General features: G+C 28.6%; 1 protein-coding gene and 1 long non-coding RNA gene across 4 annotated transcripts in view; one reads left to right on the plus strand and one right to left on the minus strand.

Moving 5' to 3' along the window:
- Positions 1-6408, plus strand: part of LOC127277076 (uncharacterized) — a 98148-nt gene extending 91740 nt beyond the window's left edge. The window contains exon 4 of the long non-coding RNA XR_007842317.1: positions 5904-6408. This is a non-coding gene — a long non-coding RNA (uncharacterized LOC127277076). The remainder of the gene's footprint in view (positions 1-5903) is intronic.
- LOC127277058 (lachesin-like) overlaps positions 1-16940 on the minus strand; it is a 218843-nt gene that overhangs the window by 80736 nt on the left and 121167 nt on the right. For all 3 annotated transcript variants that reach the window (XM_051297888.1, XM_051297883.1, XM_051297875.1), the window contains one exon: positions 10125-10332. In XM_051297888.1, coding sequence (XP_051153845.1) covers positions 10125-10332 — 208 coding nt within the window. The remainder of the gene's footprint in view (positions 1-10124; positions 10333-16940) is intronic.

Here is a 16940-nt window from a genome sequence, read left to right on the forward strand (position 1 = left end):
AAAAAAAAAAAATTGTTTAAAAATTTTACAAAAGATAATTTAATTAATGAAATTGAAAAATTATTAATATTCTCAGAATTAGAATAATTTCTAGTGAAACAAATACATTGTGATAAATTATAGAGTCAACTGAATCTAGGGAGTCATAAATGTTTCATAATTGTTTCCACGGAAATGCGTATATAGATTCTCTCAGCGAATATCGCTGATAAGTACTTCAGAATGTGAAAACGAACTGCATACATATATTTAAACTTTATGCAAATTAAGATCAAATATTATAATAAGATAGAATAAGCAAATTCGTTCCAGCAAACAATAATAGCGATATACCTTATTCTGAAATTATGACAAATAGAATTTTACTAAAATTAATTTTTAGTTTTTTGTAATTATTACAAAAAAAATTTATTTGATTCAAATACTCAATTATTTGACTATTATCAAAGAAATATTTACTAGAACTAAATAATTGAATAATAATAATAATTTAATTGTCTCAAATAATAATTATTTGATACACATAAATATTTATTTGATAATAAGTATAATCGAGTATTTAAACCAAATAAATTTTTTTTCAGTTAATTTTAATCCCAAGTTTTCATTCAAAATCGAATTTGAAATAAATCTTACTACGCGAATTTGTACTTTATTATAAAAACATATCTGATTTCAGTGTATGTTACAAAAATGTTTTTATTAAAAGCAAAAAATTGTACGAGTATAAATTTAATACTATTTTTCACAAGTAATTTAACGAAAAAAAAACCGAAGCTATATGGTTTCAAGTAAAATAAATCCGCCATTAGTAGTTTAAAGAGAAATTTTTTTTTTTAAATTGAGGAAAAATAATAATCCATGGTTTGAGGTATAACAATTTCATAACAAGGCCAGCAATCATAATCAAATATATAGACACACAAGTGTTTTGACATATCAGCAATGCGGGTAAACCTAATTTTTATTTAGATAGTACCGTAAAGCATAAATATACATCGCGTTTGAATATATACGAGTATATCAGAGGCTATCCCACATATACGACCGAGCAATCCTATGAATTACCGCAGGTGTTGGCCGATATCCTACATTAATGCTAATGCGTGGGTGTTACCGAATTGTTCAACAAGCACAGATTGAACGCGCCTCTGTAATATTGTAGCCACCGACTGGGCTTGGTGCATTATTCAGGCGGAATGCCGCCTGTTTTGTTACCCTCGTGTCGCGCGCTAACTTGCCCTAAACCTCACCTCGTCGAATTTCTATTTTATTTATGGGGGGAAAAAACACACAAAAAAAAATTTTTTTCCCAAAAATACATTTCTTTAAAAAATTTTAAAAACTTATTTTTAGGGTTCCGATCACGCAGCGAACGAAAACTAAGAAAAATCGAATTTTTTCTGAATTTTTTCCTGACAGGGTTTCACTTACGGGTGGTAAAAGAGGACTTCCTCCACTTGTATCGGGGTGTCAATTTTTTTCTACACTTTTCGGTGTATTTTGTGCAAGAAAATGCAATAAAATCGTCTGCCTAAGAAAAATTGAATTTTTTTGGAACGTTTTTTATGCTTTTGGATGCGTTTTTGGTCATAAAAAGGGTCTTCCTCTACTCGGATCTGGGTGTCAATTCTTCTCTACACTTTTCGGTGTATTTTGTGCAAGAAAATGCAATAAAATCGTCTGCCTAAGAAAAATTGAATTTTTTTGGTCAGTTTTTTATACTTTTGGATGCGTTTTTGGTCATAAAAAGGGTCTTCCTCTACTCGGATCTGGGTGTCAATTTTTTTCTACACTTTTCGGTGTATTTTGTGCAAGAATATGCTATAAAATCTTCTGCCTAAGAAAAATTGAATTTTTTTGGTAATTTTTTTTGGTTTTTCATGCGTTTTTGGTCATAAAAATGGTCTTCCTCTACTCGGATCTGGCTGGCAATTTTTTTCTACACTTTTCGGTGTATTTTGTGCAAGAAAATGCAATAAAATCGTCTGCCTAAGAAAAATTGAATTTTTTTGGTCAGTTTTTTTGATTTTGGATGCGTTTTTGGTCATAAAAAGGGTCTTCCTCTACTCGGATCTGGGTGTCAATTTTTTACTACACTTTTCGGTGTATTTTGTACAAGAATATGCAATAAAATCGTCTGCCTAAGAAAAATTTAATTTTTTTGGTCAGTTTTTTATCCTTTAGGATGCGTTTTTGGTCATAAAATGGGTCTTCCTCTACTCGGATCTGGGTGTCAATTTTTTTCTACACTTTTCGGTGTATTTTGTGCAAGAATATGCAATAAAATCGTCTGCCTAAGAAAAATTGAATTTTTTTGGTCAGTTTTTTTGCTTTTGGATGCGTTTTTGGTCATAAAAAGGGTCTTCCTCTACTCGGATCTGGGTGTCAATTTTTTTCTACACTTTTCGGTGTATTTTGTGCAAGAAAATGCAATAAAATCGTCTGCCTAAGAAAAATTGAATTTTTTTGGAACGTTTTTTATGCTTTTGGATGCGTTTTTGGTCATAAAAAGGGTCTTCCTCTACTCGGATCTGGGTGTCAATTCTTCTCTACACTTTTCGGTGTATTTTGTGCAAGAAAATGCAATAAAATCGTCTGCCTAAGAAAAATTGAATTTTTTTGGTCAGTTTTTTATACTTTTGGATGCGTTTTTGGTCATAAAAAGGGTCTTCCTCTACTCGGATCTGGGTGTCAATTTTTTTCTACACTTTTCGGTGTATTTTGTGCAAGAAAATGCAATAAAATCGTCTGCCTAAGAAAAATTGAATTTTTTTGGTCAGTTTTTTTGATTTTGGATGCGTTTTTGGTCATAAAAAGGGTCTTCCTCTACTCGGATCTGGGTGTCAATTTTTTACTACACTTTTCGGTGTATTTTGTACAAGAATATGCAATAAAATTGTCTGCCTAAGAAAAATTTAATTTTTTTGGTCAGTTTTTTATCCTTTAGGATGCGTTTTTGGTCATAAAATGGGTCTTCCTCTACTCGGATCTGGGTGTCAATTTTTTTCTACACTTTTCGGTGTATTTTGTGCAAGAATATGCAATAAAATCGTCTGCCTAAGAAAAATTGAATTTTTTTGGTCAGTTTTTTATACTTTTGGATGCGTTTTTGGTCATAAAAAGGGTCTTCCTCTACTCGGATCTGGGTGTCAATTTTTTTCTACACTTTTCGGTGTATTTTGTGCAAGAAAATGCAATAAAATCGTCTGCCTAAGAAAAATTGAATTTTTTTGGTAAGTTTTTTATACTTTTGGATGCGTTTTTGGTCATAAAAAGAGTCTTCCTCTACTCAGATCTAGCTGGCAATTTTTTTCTACACTTTTAGGTGTATTTTGTGCAAGAAAATGCAATAAAATCGTCTGCCTAAGAAAAATTGAATTTTTTTGGTCAGTTTTTTTGCTTTTGGATGCGTTTTTGGTCATAAAAAGGGTCTTCCTCTACTCGGATCTGATTGTAAATTTTTTTCTACACTTTTAGGTGTATTTTGTGCAAGAAAATGCAATAAAATCGTCTGCCTAAGAAAAATTGAATTTTTTTGGTCAGTTTTTTTGCTTTTGGATGCGTTTTTGGTCATAAAAAGGGTCTTCCTCTACTCGGATCTGGGTGTCAATTTTTTTCTACACTTTTCGGTGTATTTTGTGCAAGAAAATGCAATAAAATCGTCTGCCTAAGAAAAATTGAATTTTTTTGGAATGTTTTTTATGCTTTTGGATGCGTTTTTGGTCATAAAAAGAGTCTTCCTCTACTCGGATGTGGGTGTCAATTTTTTTCTACACTTTTCGGTGTATTTTGTGCAAGAAAATTCAATAAAATCGTCTGCCTAAGAAAAATTGAATTTTTTTGGTCAGTTTTTTTGCTTTTGGATGCGTTTTTGGTCATAAAAAGGGTCTTCCTCTACTCGGATCTGGGTGTCAATTTTTTTCTACACTTTTCGGTGTATTTTGTGCAAGAAAATGCAATAAAATCGTCTGCCTAAGAAAAATTGAATATTTTGGAACGTTTTTTATGCTTTTGGATGCGTTTTTGGTCATAAAAAGGGTCTTCCTCTATTCGGATCTGGGTGTCAATTTTTTTCTACACTTTTCGGTGTATTTTGTGCAAGAAAATGCAATAAAATCGTCTGCCTAAGAAAAATTGAATATTTTGGAACGTTTTTTATGCTTTTGGATGCGTTTTTGGTCATAAAAAGGGTCTTCCTCTACTCGGATCTGGGTGTCAATTTTTTTCTACACTTTTCGGTGTATTTTGTGCAAGAAAATGCAATAAAATCGTCTGCCTAAGAAAAATTGAATTTTTTTGGAATGTTTTTTATGCTTTTGGATGCGTTTTTGGTCATAAAAAGAGTCTTCCTCTACTCGGATGTGGGTGTCAATTTTTTTCTACACTTTTCGGTGTATTTTGTGCAAGAAAATTCAATAAAATCGTCTGCCTAAGAAAAATTGAATTTTTTTGGTCAGTTTTTTTGCTTTTGGATGCGTTTTTGGTCATAAAAAGGGTCTTCCTCTACTCGGATCTGGGTGTCAATTTTTTTCTACACTTTTCGGTGTATTTTGTGCAAGAAAATGCAATAAAATCGTCTGCCTAAGAAAAATTGAATATTTTGGAACGTTTTTTATGCTTTTGGATGCGTTTTTGGTCATAAAAAGGGTCTTCCTCTATTCGGATCTGGGTGTCAATTTTTTTCTACACTTTTCGGTGTATTTTGTGCAAGAATATGCAATAAAATCGTCTGCCTAAGAAAAATTGAATTTTTTTGGAACGTTTTTTATGCTTTTGGATGCGTTTTTGGTCATAAAAAGGGTCTTCCTCTACTCGGATCTGATTGTAAATTTTTTTCTACACTTTTCGGTGTATTTTGTGCAAGAAAATGCAATAAAATCGTCTGCCTAAGAAAAATTGAATTTTTTTGGTCAGTTTTTATGCTTTTAGATGCGTTTTTGGTCATAAAAAGAGTCTTCCTCTACTCGGATCTGGGTGTCAATTTTTTTCTACACTTTTCGGTGTATTTTGTGCAAGAAAATGCAATAAAATCGTCTGCCTAAGAAAAATTGAATTTTTTTGGAACGTTTTTTATGCTTTTGGATGCGTTTTTGGTCATAAAAAGGGTCTTCCTCTACTCGGATCTGGGTGTCAATTCTTCTCTACACTTTTCGGTGTATTTTGTGCAAGAAAATGCAATAAAATCGTCTGCCTAAGAAAAATTGAATTTTTTTGGTCAGTTTTTTTGCTTTTGGATGCGTTTTTGGTCATAAAAAGGGTCTTCCTCTACTCGAAACTGGCTGGCAATTTTTTTCTACACTTTTCGGTGTATTTTGTGCAAGAATATGCAATAAAATCGTCTGCCTAAGAAAAATTGAATTTTTTCGAAAATTTTTTTTTTGAGGGGGTTGCTTTAATGGTGCTAATAGGGGTCTTTCCCTACTTATATCGGGGTATAAAATTTTTTCTACCCTTTTAGTTGTATCTGGTCGCTCTGAAGTGGCTTTGATTAGGTGTGGCGTTTCATCCCCTTCTAGGGCCCTGATAAGGCAATTTCTATAGGGGAATTTTATTTAATTACCCGTGCAGAAATTTTGAAAGGAAAGTGTTTGGAAGCTCCAAAATCGCATGAAACAGGGAACCCAATATGGACCACAGAAAAAGCCCTCTTTTAGCCCGATTAAAATCGATAAAAACCGGGTTCTGACCAGGGCCCTGGTTTGGCCACGGTCGGGTTCTCTATATCAATCAGATCAGGGCAAGTTTTGCGAATTTCAGCACTGATATCGATTAGATATTTGTTTTATTTAATTATCAATTAAATAAAATTATAATAATATAATTATAAGATTTTAAAATTTTTTTTTAAATGAATTTTCTCTTTAAAATTACTTTAGACAAACCGTAATTTTCTTTTACAGGTATAAGTTGCAGGAGGAAAGAAAAGGAAGAAGAATGAAGATTCAGCAGCATCCTTGAGAGTAAAACTTTTCGTACAAGAAAAACTAAGGCACACACACACATATATAGAGAGGAAGAAAATAGGAAAAATCTATTGAACCGAATCGTAGCCCGCGATGTTTACGAGCTTTTATAGTAGTGGCGAACGATGAATGATTTGCATAAAAAGAACCACTTCTAAAATATATAGTCTTTTACTCTTAGCGAGAGGGACATAAATGTACATATATTCCATCAGATAAATCCTTTCATCTTACTAAAAATATTTACGAGATACTCTCATACATAAATTTCACTATTTATTGTTTTTTTTTTGAAAAAAAATTTTTGTTTGTAATTAAATACATTAAATTTTTGTAAATATTTTCTAATTGCAAAATTAATATATAATGATTTTCTACACTCGTCGAGAAATTGTATTTTTCAAATAGAAATTGATTGATATTAAATTTGTTAAAAAGGAGATTGCATATTTTAATAGATTCAGGGAATAAATTCCATTTTTAAATTCTATTGCTCCGAGACGTATTGCAAAGAATTCACTTTAGGGCGCATGAGAATCACAATAATGGAGAGAGAGAGGGTTCAAAGGCAACCTTCAATTTTGCCGAATTGAATATATAGAAATTTATATGGCTTCATAAGAATCTCGCAGAGTATGGAACTGACAGGTCTCGTTTTGGAATTTTATCTTAGAAACATTATTCACAAGTTTTTGTAGTTCATTGATTTTTTTTCGTATTGTTAACAACTCACTTCTTGCGGGAAAAAAAAAATTATGGTGTTATCTACAAACTGCAGTTGTAGTCTCCACAAAACAACTAATTTTGGTAAATAAACAAATTTTTTTTTTGTTTTTTTTCTTTGCAGTTTTTTTTTTAGACTTTGTCTATTCTAAAATTGAAGTTGTCAGAATAAATTTTTTTTATCGAATTTGTGGAGAAATGAAAAGAGAATTATAAATATTTAATTTTCAACATATTACTCGTTAGTTCATTATAGTTTTGCGGTTAAAATCTTTCATGAATAGTCAAATGTTTCTTTCATGAAATATGGTTGGTTCTCAGTGAATTAGCTTTTTCCTGTTTCTAGACGTTCTCTCTCTCTCTCTCTCCCTCTCTTTCTCTCTATATGAACCATCATAAAATGCAAATTGCTAACTGCTCCGTTGTTCTAGAAATTATTATGCCGTGTGCATATGTGGACAACTTTGGTGATGCCAGTCTTGCTCGACGTATTGTTGCATGTTAATTTAATATCTGTAACGTATATTTTCATATACGGGTTTAGAAAAAAAGTTAAAAATGCAATCTACGAGGGCGTATATATATTTTTTCTAAATTAATTTCAAAAAACCCCTTTTTTTATGGATAAAAGTTGCACAGAGAAGAAGAAGAAGAAAAGGCAATAATTTAATCAAAGGAAGAAAAGCGTTGTAGCTATATATAGGTAGGATTCACACAGCCATCCGGCAGAACATATTAATATCTCGAGTTTTGACATTTCAGGACGCAAAAGGGGTATGAGGAGAGGTACAGTCAACGGAGTAATCAGAGGGCTAGATTAATTGTTTCCATGGGACTCTTGCCCTGGTGTACAACACAAACGCGCCAACACTCGGGACTTGTGTTGATAATACCAACAGGCAACCTAATACCATAATTCAAGTCACTGTATATATATATATAGGCTGTTGGGAAGTATATTGCAATTTCTTTTCTTAGAAAATATCCTCTTTGAAATAAAAGAATCAAAAATTTAGTTTTTTTTTCAAAAAAATATTTACTATTTACCGTATTATAAATAGAGGAAAAAACCACGAGGATTTGACTTTTATTCGATTTAAAGCTACGAAGGAAAACTTCCTTAGAATGATGGAGCGCTGAGTGGACGAGAACCGGGGAGTTTCAATCGTATAATACTCCTACGACCTTTTCAGTTTCTTGATACTTATCGCGACATCCTCCTCTATCGACTTCTTCAGTTTCAATGAATCTACACTTAACACTACTCAAAATGTCAGCACAATTTAAAAAAAAAATCCAATCTCTGAAAAACATATTAAACTATTTTTAATTTCATTTTTATTTTCGAAATTCATAATTCGTTATTTAAATTTATATCACATTTTCGATAAATCACATTGATTTGTATAAAAAAAAAACGACAAATACAAAAAATAACTTTCTTTTTCTTACAGACTTGATATATTTTGATCAAAATATCTCAAGATTTTTCCCACGTGTTGTTGAATTTCTAACTCTAAATATGTGCCACAAGTCTGTTTTCTCCTCACGTCAAAGAAGAAATGTGCATAACATATATATAGATATAAGTTCAAGCAAAGAATAAATCAATTTTATATATATATGTGTGTGTTTAAAAAAAAAAGTTGCGTCAAACAGAAGGAAACATCTTTAACATGAAACGAATGCTCACAACTTTGGTGTATATGAAATAAAATGAAAAAAGAATCTAAAAGTTGAAAAGTTATCAATCACGAGTAGAGTTTTTTTTTTACATTCTACTTTTTGATATAAAAATCGGTTGAATTTATATATTCTCTGACACATTTCAACGGTAAAATTGTGTTTTTTTTTTTTTTAGTGAAAGCAGAACAATTTCATTAAAACTCGTTTTCAGATTAAAAAAAAATATTTCTAATTATTTTTTCAGAGTATTCAATGAAATTATTATAATAAATGGATTTTTAAGGTCATTTAATTTTTATATCTGCAGTTTTTCTCGAAAAATAATTAAACTAAAATTTTGTAGAATTTAAAATTATTATAGGTAATTGCTATTATGTATTAATATTTTGGTTAAAAAATTTATTTTTAAAAAAATTTCATATTTGAGCAAAATTCTGAATGTTGATAAATGTAATTTTAACCATTTCTATAAATATGCAATTTTTTTTGTTTGTTAAGGCATTGGTGTATGACAACAAATTCTGATACTATTTTTGAATTCCTTGCAAAATTTTAGATCAATTTAATAATTATTTTGAGGAGAAAACCTGTGGAGAATATTTATATGTGAAAACACAAGTCATATGACCTTAAATTAAAAATTAGATAAAGTATAATTATAAATATAAACATCAATATAAATATACACTCGGAACAAAAAAATTTATTTGAAACAAACAAATTTTTCTTGAATCAACTAAATAAATGCTATACAGTTAAGCAAACTTTTGATTGAATCAACAAAAAGTTTATTTGACTCAATCAATTCTTTCTTCAATATAAAAATTTATTAAAATAAACCAAACATTTATTTTGATCAAATAAATATTTATTTGAATCAAATAAACTTTGTTTAAAATAACCAAATAATTGTGTTAATTCCAAAAAAAAATATGGTATATTTGGTTCAAAGAAAATTTTTTTCTAAGTGTAAATACAAAATGTTAGTATGGTCAATTTGGGTAAATGGGGACAGCTTGTTATTATTAACCAAATTAACAAAAATCAAAAATTCAAGTGAATTTCTGTTATGGGAGTCATAAGGAATAAGAAAAAAAATTTGGTTATTATCAAATAAATATTATAAATATTATTATTATTATTATTATTATTATTATTATTATAAAATATTATTATTATTATTATATTATTATTATTATATTATCAAATGAAATATTTCAGTATTAGAAGCAAATACCATTTATTTGATTCAAATAAGAAATATTTGATTCATGTAAATATTTATTTAATAATAACCAAATACACCGGTATTTGAATCAAATAAATTTTTTTTCAGTGTATCTACTATAAATTTTTTTTCAAGTTTTTTCATCCCTTAATGCAGTAATATACTTATGGAAACTTTTTTCTTAAAACTTTATTAGAAACAATGCTGTCCCAAATTTTATGAAATTTTCTAAATTTTGGGGTAAATGGAGACAGTCAGTTTCATGCGTTTAAAGCTTATCTAAATTTTTTTTCTGCCTCATAAAATTAATCCTGGGAACGTAAATAACAACTTAAAAAAAATAAATCCGCAAATATTATCTTTTAAAGGAAGAAACTTTTGTAATTTGTGAAAAATAGCGATTTTGTCCCCATTTACCCCAACTGATTCTAAATATTAATATAAATATAAATATAAATATAAATATAAATATAAATATAAATAAATATAAATATAGAGTAAATATGAAATGTTATTCTCACCTACAACATGTAAATAACCATACTGCGTTTTGGCAGTGACAGTGTTAATCTGGCACATGTATTTTCCCTTGTCGTCCTCTTGCACATCGTTGATATGAAGATACCACGTCCTGTGCTTATCGTGTGACACGGCTATCCTTGGGTTCCTCGTAATAACGTGATTGTGTACCGTCAAAATAGCACTCTGATCGAAGAGCATCCAAGCCACCTGAAAACAGAGACAATCGATCGTTCATCTCTAAATGTCGCCTGTGTCAATAAGATCCTATCTTATATACTAAAGACAATATACCACAAGATACAAGTGCTCATTATACAATCTAGTTTAACGTCTTTATATATATATATATACCAATGACCCTGACTATAAATTACTTTATTCAACAATAATAATAAAATTAAATCTCATTTTTCTTTCACTACAAATTCAGTTTACAAAACTTTTAAGAGATTCTCTTTTTTTAATAGTTTTTTTTTTTTTCTTCTTTTTTGCAAACACAACCTTTTATGTTGCTTCCATATAGGAGAAAAGTTCAATTGTTTTACTCGAAAGTTTTATTGTTTCGTGTAAAAAAAAGAAGACTTTAAATTTAAACTAGATTGTCAAAAAAAAAAAAAAAACTTTTTGATTTTTGTAAATAAAAAAAAAAAAACAATTGTTTACAAAATAACATTTTTGTAACCCTAACAGCATTCCGATATTATTTTATTATTTCCAAATACTTCTCTGTGTATTCTAAAATATTTGTTCTTTAAAAAAATAAAAATGTTTACAAAAGCAGATCAATAAAAAAAAAATTTAAATAAAATAAAAATAAATACACTGAGAAAAAAAATTCAGTGTTTGCAACAAAATTGTTTGGTTAGGCAATTTTGGTTCTTGTAACCAAATTTTGGTTGGCTGAAACAAAGTCGTAGAGTTATCTCAACCAAACATTTGGTTAGGCCAACAAAATTATTTGGTTGAACATTTTTAAATTCCAACTAAAATTAAGTTACGACAACAAAATAATTTGGTTAACACAACAAAATAGTTTGGTTTAAAAAACCAAATGATCGTTTGTTGTCCTAACCAAAAAAAAATTTGGTTGCGACAACCAAACATTTTTGTTATGCCAACAAAAAACACTCAACCAATTTTTTTGGTTGACTCAAACTAAATAATTTGATTCGCTCTCAGCTCCCGACCTTCAGTTTTAAAACAGAGGTTCGATCCCAGGCGGAGATGAGATTTTTCAAAGTCCACAAATATTTCAATTGGATAAATATAAATTCAATGTTAAATTGATAATAAATAAATAAAAGAGATAAGGTAAAATAAAATTTTTAATTTTACAAAAAAAAAACTGTTTGTTTGATGAACCAAACATTTTTGTTGACCTAACAAAAAAAATTTGGTTGCGCTAACCAAACATTTTTGTTATGCCAACAAAAAACACCCAACCAAATTTTTTGGTTGAATATTTTTTGGTTGAATCAAACAAATAGTTTGGTTGCTTAAATACCAACAAAATTTTTTTTGTTAGCCCAACCAAATTTTTAGTTGCTCTGACTAAAAATTTTTCTCAGTGTATTTACAAATAAAATACAAAGAAAGTTTTTTTTTTTTTTTTAATAAAAAAAATGAAATTTTCAACAATTTTTATCATGAAATATTTCTTTTGAAGCATAAAACGTTAAGTTTTATTCAGTAAAAAAAAGAGAGAGAGAGAAGAAAATAATTCCTTCACTAATCCAACAAAATGTTCTTTAATAAATAAAGTACGGAAATTGCATCTTAAAAAATTCACCATATACCTTTTCTCAATTGTTTCTGCAATATTTTATGCTCTAATGTTTCGCGAGATTAATTTTCACGAAATAGAGAAAGAAAGAGAGAGAAAGATAAAAATAGAGAGAGAGAGAAAGAAATGAAAATAAAATAAAAATTTTCTTCGTCACAAAAAAAAGAAGTCAATGTAGTGTAAAGAAATGTATTATCGAGTGTGCGATAAAATTGGAGAACCTGGCAAAAGGACATGTGTATAGTGTGGAAAAGAAAAGTGAAATCTCCTCGCGACTATATATATATTGTACAGAGGTGCAGATAAATAGAGAGATGGCGAAATGGCAAGGAGTAAATGGCAGAAAGATGGATATAGGCAACTACAAAGAGAGAAAAAAAAAGAGATAATAAGATCAGTGGCAGAAGATAAGAAAGAAAGAAGAAAAGAGAGCTTTGGGGTGAAAATTCGTTACATCAAAAGTGCAATCGCACACGTTTGACCCCTGGGGTATACTATTCCTTGAAACCTATACATATGATCTACAACACCCCCTCGAAACATTATATGATCAATGCAAAAAAAAAAAAATGAAAGTTATGGATATTTGAATCATATTTTATTTTATCACTAATAAAATTTAAAAAAAAAAATTTATCATACTTTCCCAGGTAGAAAAATTAACATTACTAACGTTACTAATATTACTAATGTTATTAACGTTAGTATCTATAAAAAAATAAGAAAATGTTTTTAAATTGTATTTTTGCAGAAACTTGTCGAAAATCGACCACCAGGAAGTATTTAATGTTCTTACCCGCACTTTTTATAATTTTCATTTCTATTATCACTTCCACTTTTTTATTTTCATTACCGTTTCCACTTTCACTTTTTCTAATTCTCATTCGCACTTCCATTCCCACTTCCACTCTTTCTAATTCTCATTTCCACTTTCACTTTCACTTTTTTATTTTCATTACCACATCCACTTTTTCTAATTTTTATTCCCACTTCCCTTTTTCTAATTTTCATTCCAACTTCTACTCCCATTTTCTCCACTTCTAATTTTCATTAGCTGTTGACATTTCGACTAAAACTTTTTCTAATTTCCATTTACACAACCATTTCCACTTTTTTTAATTACCATGGATGGAAATTAGAAAAAGTGAAAGTGATAATGAAAATTTAAAAAATTAGGAACGAAAGTGAGAGTGAAAATATAAAAAAGTTGTAATGAAAATAAAAAAGTAGAAGATGAAATGGGAATGAAAATTGGAACAAGTGGAAGTGAAAGTGTGAATGAGAATTAGAAAAAGTGGTAGTGGCAATGAATATAAAAAAGTGGAAATAGGAATGGGAATGAAAATTAGAAAAAGTGGAAGTGGCAATGAATACAAAAAAGTGGAAGTGAAAATGGGAATGAAAATTATAAAAAGTGGAAGTGAAGTTGGAATGAGAATTAGAAAGAGTAGAAGTGAGAATGAAAGTGCGAATGAGAATTAGAAAAAGTAGAAGTGGAAATGGAAATGAAAATTATAAAATGTTTAAGTGTAAGTGAAAGTGAAATTGGTAATGGGAAAATAGTGGCAAAGTTTCTGTGAAAATATATTTTAGAAACTCTTAATTTTTTTATAGGTACTAACGTTAGTAACATTAGTAATGTTAGTAACATAAGTAACGTTAGTAACGTTAATTTTTTCACCTGGGTATCTTATTCCAGATTTTGTAAATTATAAATTTAATTAATTTGCAATTATTTTAATTTAAATGAAAATCATATTTTTTGTTACTGATTTCAGAAATAAAACTCTTTCCGGAAATTAAGAAAAAAAATTTGCCTGTAAAAGTAAAAAAAAAGCAGTTTTTTTTTATTATTCATTAATTTCGCTATCGACTTTTTGTAATTAAATTTTGGAGTTGATTACATTTTAAAAATATGTAGAATATATAATCCTCTTTAAGCTCGACATATGCATATTCAAAAAATAATCCCAGTAAAATTCATTCATTTTTACAAAAATAAGTGAACCAATTTAATTAAAAGGATTGAAAAAAACATACATATATATTTAATTCTTTGGAAATTGTTATTGCAATTAATTTTTCTGTTATATACTGTATTAAAACTCTTTTGAATCAATTATTTTTAGTGACACAAAATTTCTAATTAAAAAGAATATATTATAAAAAAAGAAATTCCTTTTCTAAAAGAAGATTATTTTCAAGTATATAACAAAATTCAATGTGCGCGCACTATTTTTTTTAAACTTTCATATTTTCTGTCTCTGTTATTTTGTATAGCTTCTGAAAAGCATTTGCATTGAAACTTTTGAAAAGTCGCCAATGTACGTACACCGAATTGTACCAGTGAACTATGAAATATTTATGTTTTCCTGTTTCGCGAAAGGAGAGAGGAAACGAAAGAGTGAAAAGAGAATTTCTGTGGTAAAGAAGAGAACAAAAAAAAAAAAAAAAAATATTGCGAAAAGGTAAGAACACTATTTTTCTTATATACTTTTGAGAAAAGCCCTTTGGAGAAAAATAATAGGAAAAAAAAAATCATGTGCACTTTTTATGCCTTTCGGTCATTGTATCATCTATATATAATGAACAATGTGTGCAAAAAGGAAAATGATTCTGGCTTCAAATCAAAAGAAGTTAAAAGCTTTCAGATAAAAGAGGGATTATCAAAAATGTATCACCTTTCTATTCAATTACATTATTTCGATAAGAATTTATGAATTTTTTTTCCGTATCCAAAGAAAAAAATTTTTATTTTTTTTAAAATTTTTTTTTAGTATAATTTAAATTGACATGAAAGGAAGCTAAATATGTGCAAGCAGAGAATTCACATCCCCCAAATGGAATCAAGCAAGACCGTCTGAATTAATATTGCGAGGTCTCTCGTTAGTCAAGAAATGAATTATATGAACAGTACACATTGTTTTGGTTACAATACAGAAATTCTGATTAACCAATTATTAATTTTAATGTTATGCATAAATGTATCAAGCCCTTGTTACATATACGATACAAATATGCATAATGAACGAAAACCTTGTTCACTGTATTATATTAATTTTTTTTTTCTTCAATTAATATGCATATGTACTTTATACAATAAAATTTGTATTATAAAAAAGAACTCATCTCTGAAATATACATTTCAAAATTCAATCTAACAATTTAGTGTGAAAAAATTTCCAGCACATAAATTATATTTTATTTTCATTGAGACAATTTTTGGAATTAGGGTAAATGCACTAATTGCGGCGAGATTCGAGTCAAAACACCTTTGAAATAGAAAATTCGATATTTCTATTGTATAAACTCAATTTAAGACTTATTAAACTTAAAGCTTATGTTATTAAGATATTAAAAAAAATTTTAACTCTATAAAAATCGATTATTTAAACAAATATGAGAAATTAAAACTAATACCGTAATTTTCTATTGCGGCGAGTTTGTATCAGTTTCGGTGTATCAATTTCGGTGACCAAAATTACGTGTATTTTGAAGATACTTTGCCCGCCGAAATTGAAGCCAATGGAAATCTTAAAAATGTTTCAATTGCGGCGCGGAAAAAAATTTGATCTCAAATAATTAAATTAATAATTGTTTAAATGTGCATCTTTATAAGTATTTATATCAAAAAAAGATTGAAATAATTTTTTTTAATCATTTGGCAACAGTTATATTAAATATAATAGTAATAATAGTTATTTTTTATGAACGCGCCGTAATTGGTGCACTCGCCGTAATTAGTACACTTACCCTATTTTAAATTCTTTTGAAAAAAAAAAATCAGAAAGAAAAAATTAAAGTTAAAATTTAATAAAAAAAAAAAAGTGAGAAAAGATTATTTTTCTCGTAGATTCTCTCTTATGTAATAATTTCGATTCTTTATGCAACTTATGCTCACAGTAGGAATCTACTGAACTTTCAATATGTATTTTTTTTTTTTTCTTTTTTTTTAATCTCGATGCATCAGCATGCATGGGACCAGAAGTAAGATGAATGTCTGCACTGAGTTCGTTTCCAGGCAAAAGCATTGATTCCACGGTGTGAGGAGAGTTACAGCTTTGTTTACAACGAGTGCGTTGAGCTCAGCGCCGTCCAGTCTGGACCAAGTTATCTGTGTGTCTATCTAGTCACCTCTCTCCCTCGTCTGTTCCTATTCTTTTTTTTTTTTAAACATTCTTTCTCTCTTTTCCTCTCTCTCTCTCTCTCTCTCTCTTAAATCGTTCCCTCTTCCATTTCCCTCTCTCTCTCTCTCTTTTTTAAAACCTCTTCAAGGTCCAATCTATATAACACACGTTAAAATCATCATCCCTTCAATCTTCCAACTTCTATTTTCTCAACTCTTCACTTTTCAAAAAAAAAAAAAAAAAAAAAAAAAAATTCAATTTTCACTTCTCGCACTTGTCTACTGTTCCATGTTCCGATTTCAAAGTATATTCTAATAGGAGAGAGAGAGAGAGAGAAGATTGTTATATAAAATTTTCTTTGAACTGCTCTTGGACCAGAATCAATTCTTTATATCAAAAGCTTAAATTAAAAAGTTCAAATATGACAAAGTTTTTCAAAAAAAATTGAGTGTATTTTTTTTAAAAATAAAATAAATACTTTTTGCAGTGATTTTAAATTTTATAAAAGTATTTTCATTTTATGAGTTCTAAGTATGAGTTATGAGGTAATAAATTTAGTATGAGTTGTTATACACTGAAAAAAATTATTTTATTCAAATAATCGGTTACTTTACTATTATCAAATAAATGTTTACTTGAACTAAATAAATATTTACTTGAACTAAATAAATATTTACTTGAACTAAATAAATATTTACTTGAACTAAATAAATATTTACTTGAACTAAATAAATGTTTACTTGAACTAAATAAATATTTACTTGAACTAAATAAATATTTACTTGAACTAAATAAATATTTACTTAAACCAGAAAATTTATATTTGAATTTAATAAACCAAAATTTGAACCAATAATTTCTCTATTTGAAACAAATACTATTTAACTGACTCAAGTAATAATTGA

The sequence above is a fragment of the Leptopilina boulardi genome, unplaced genomic scaffold (genome assembly GCF_019393585.1).
Source record: "Leptopilina boulardi isolate dan_hultmark-lab unplaced genomic scaffold, ZJU_Lbou_2.1 LbouV2_110, whole genome shotgun sequence".
Classification (NCBI taxonomy): Eukaryota; Metazoa; Arthropoda; class Insecta; order Hymenoptera; family Figitidae; genus Leptopilina; species Leptopilina boulardi.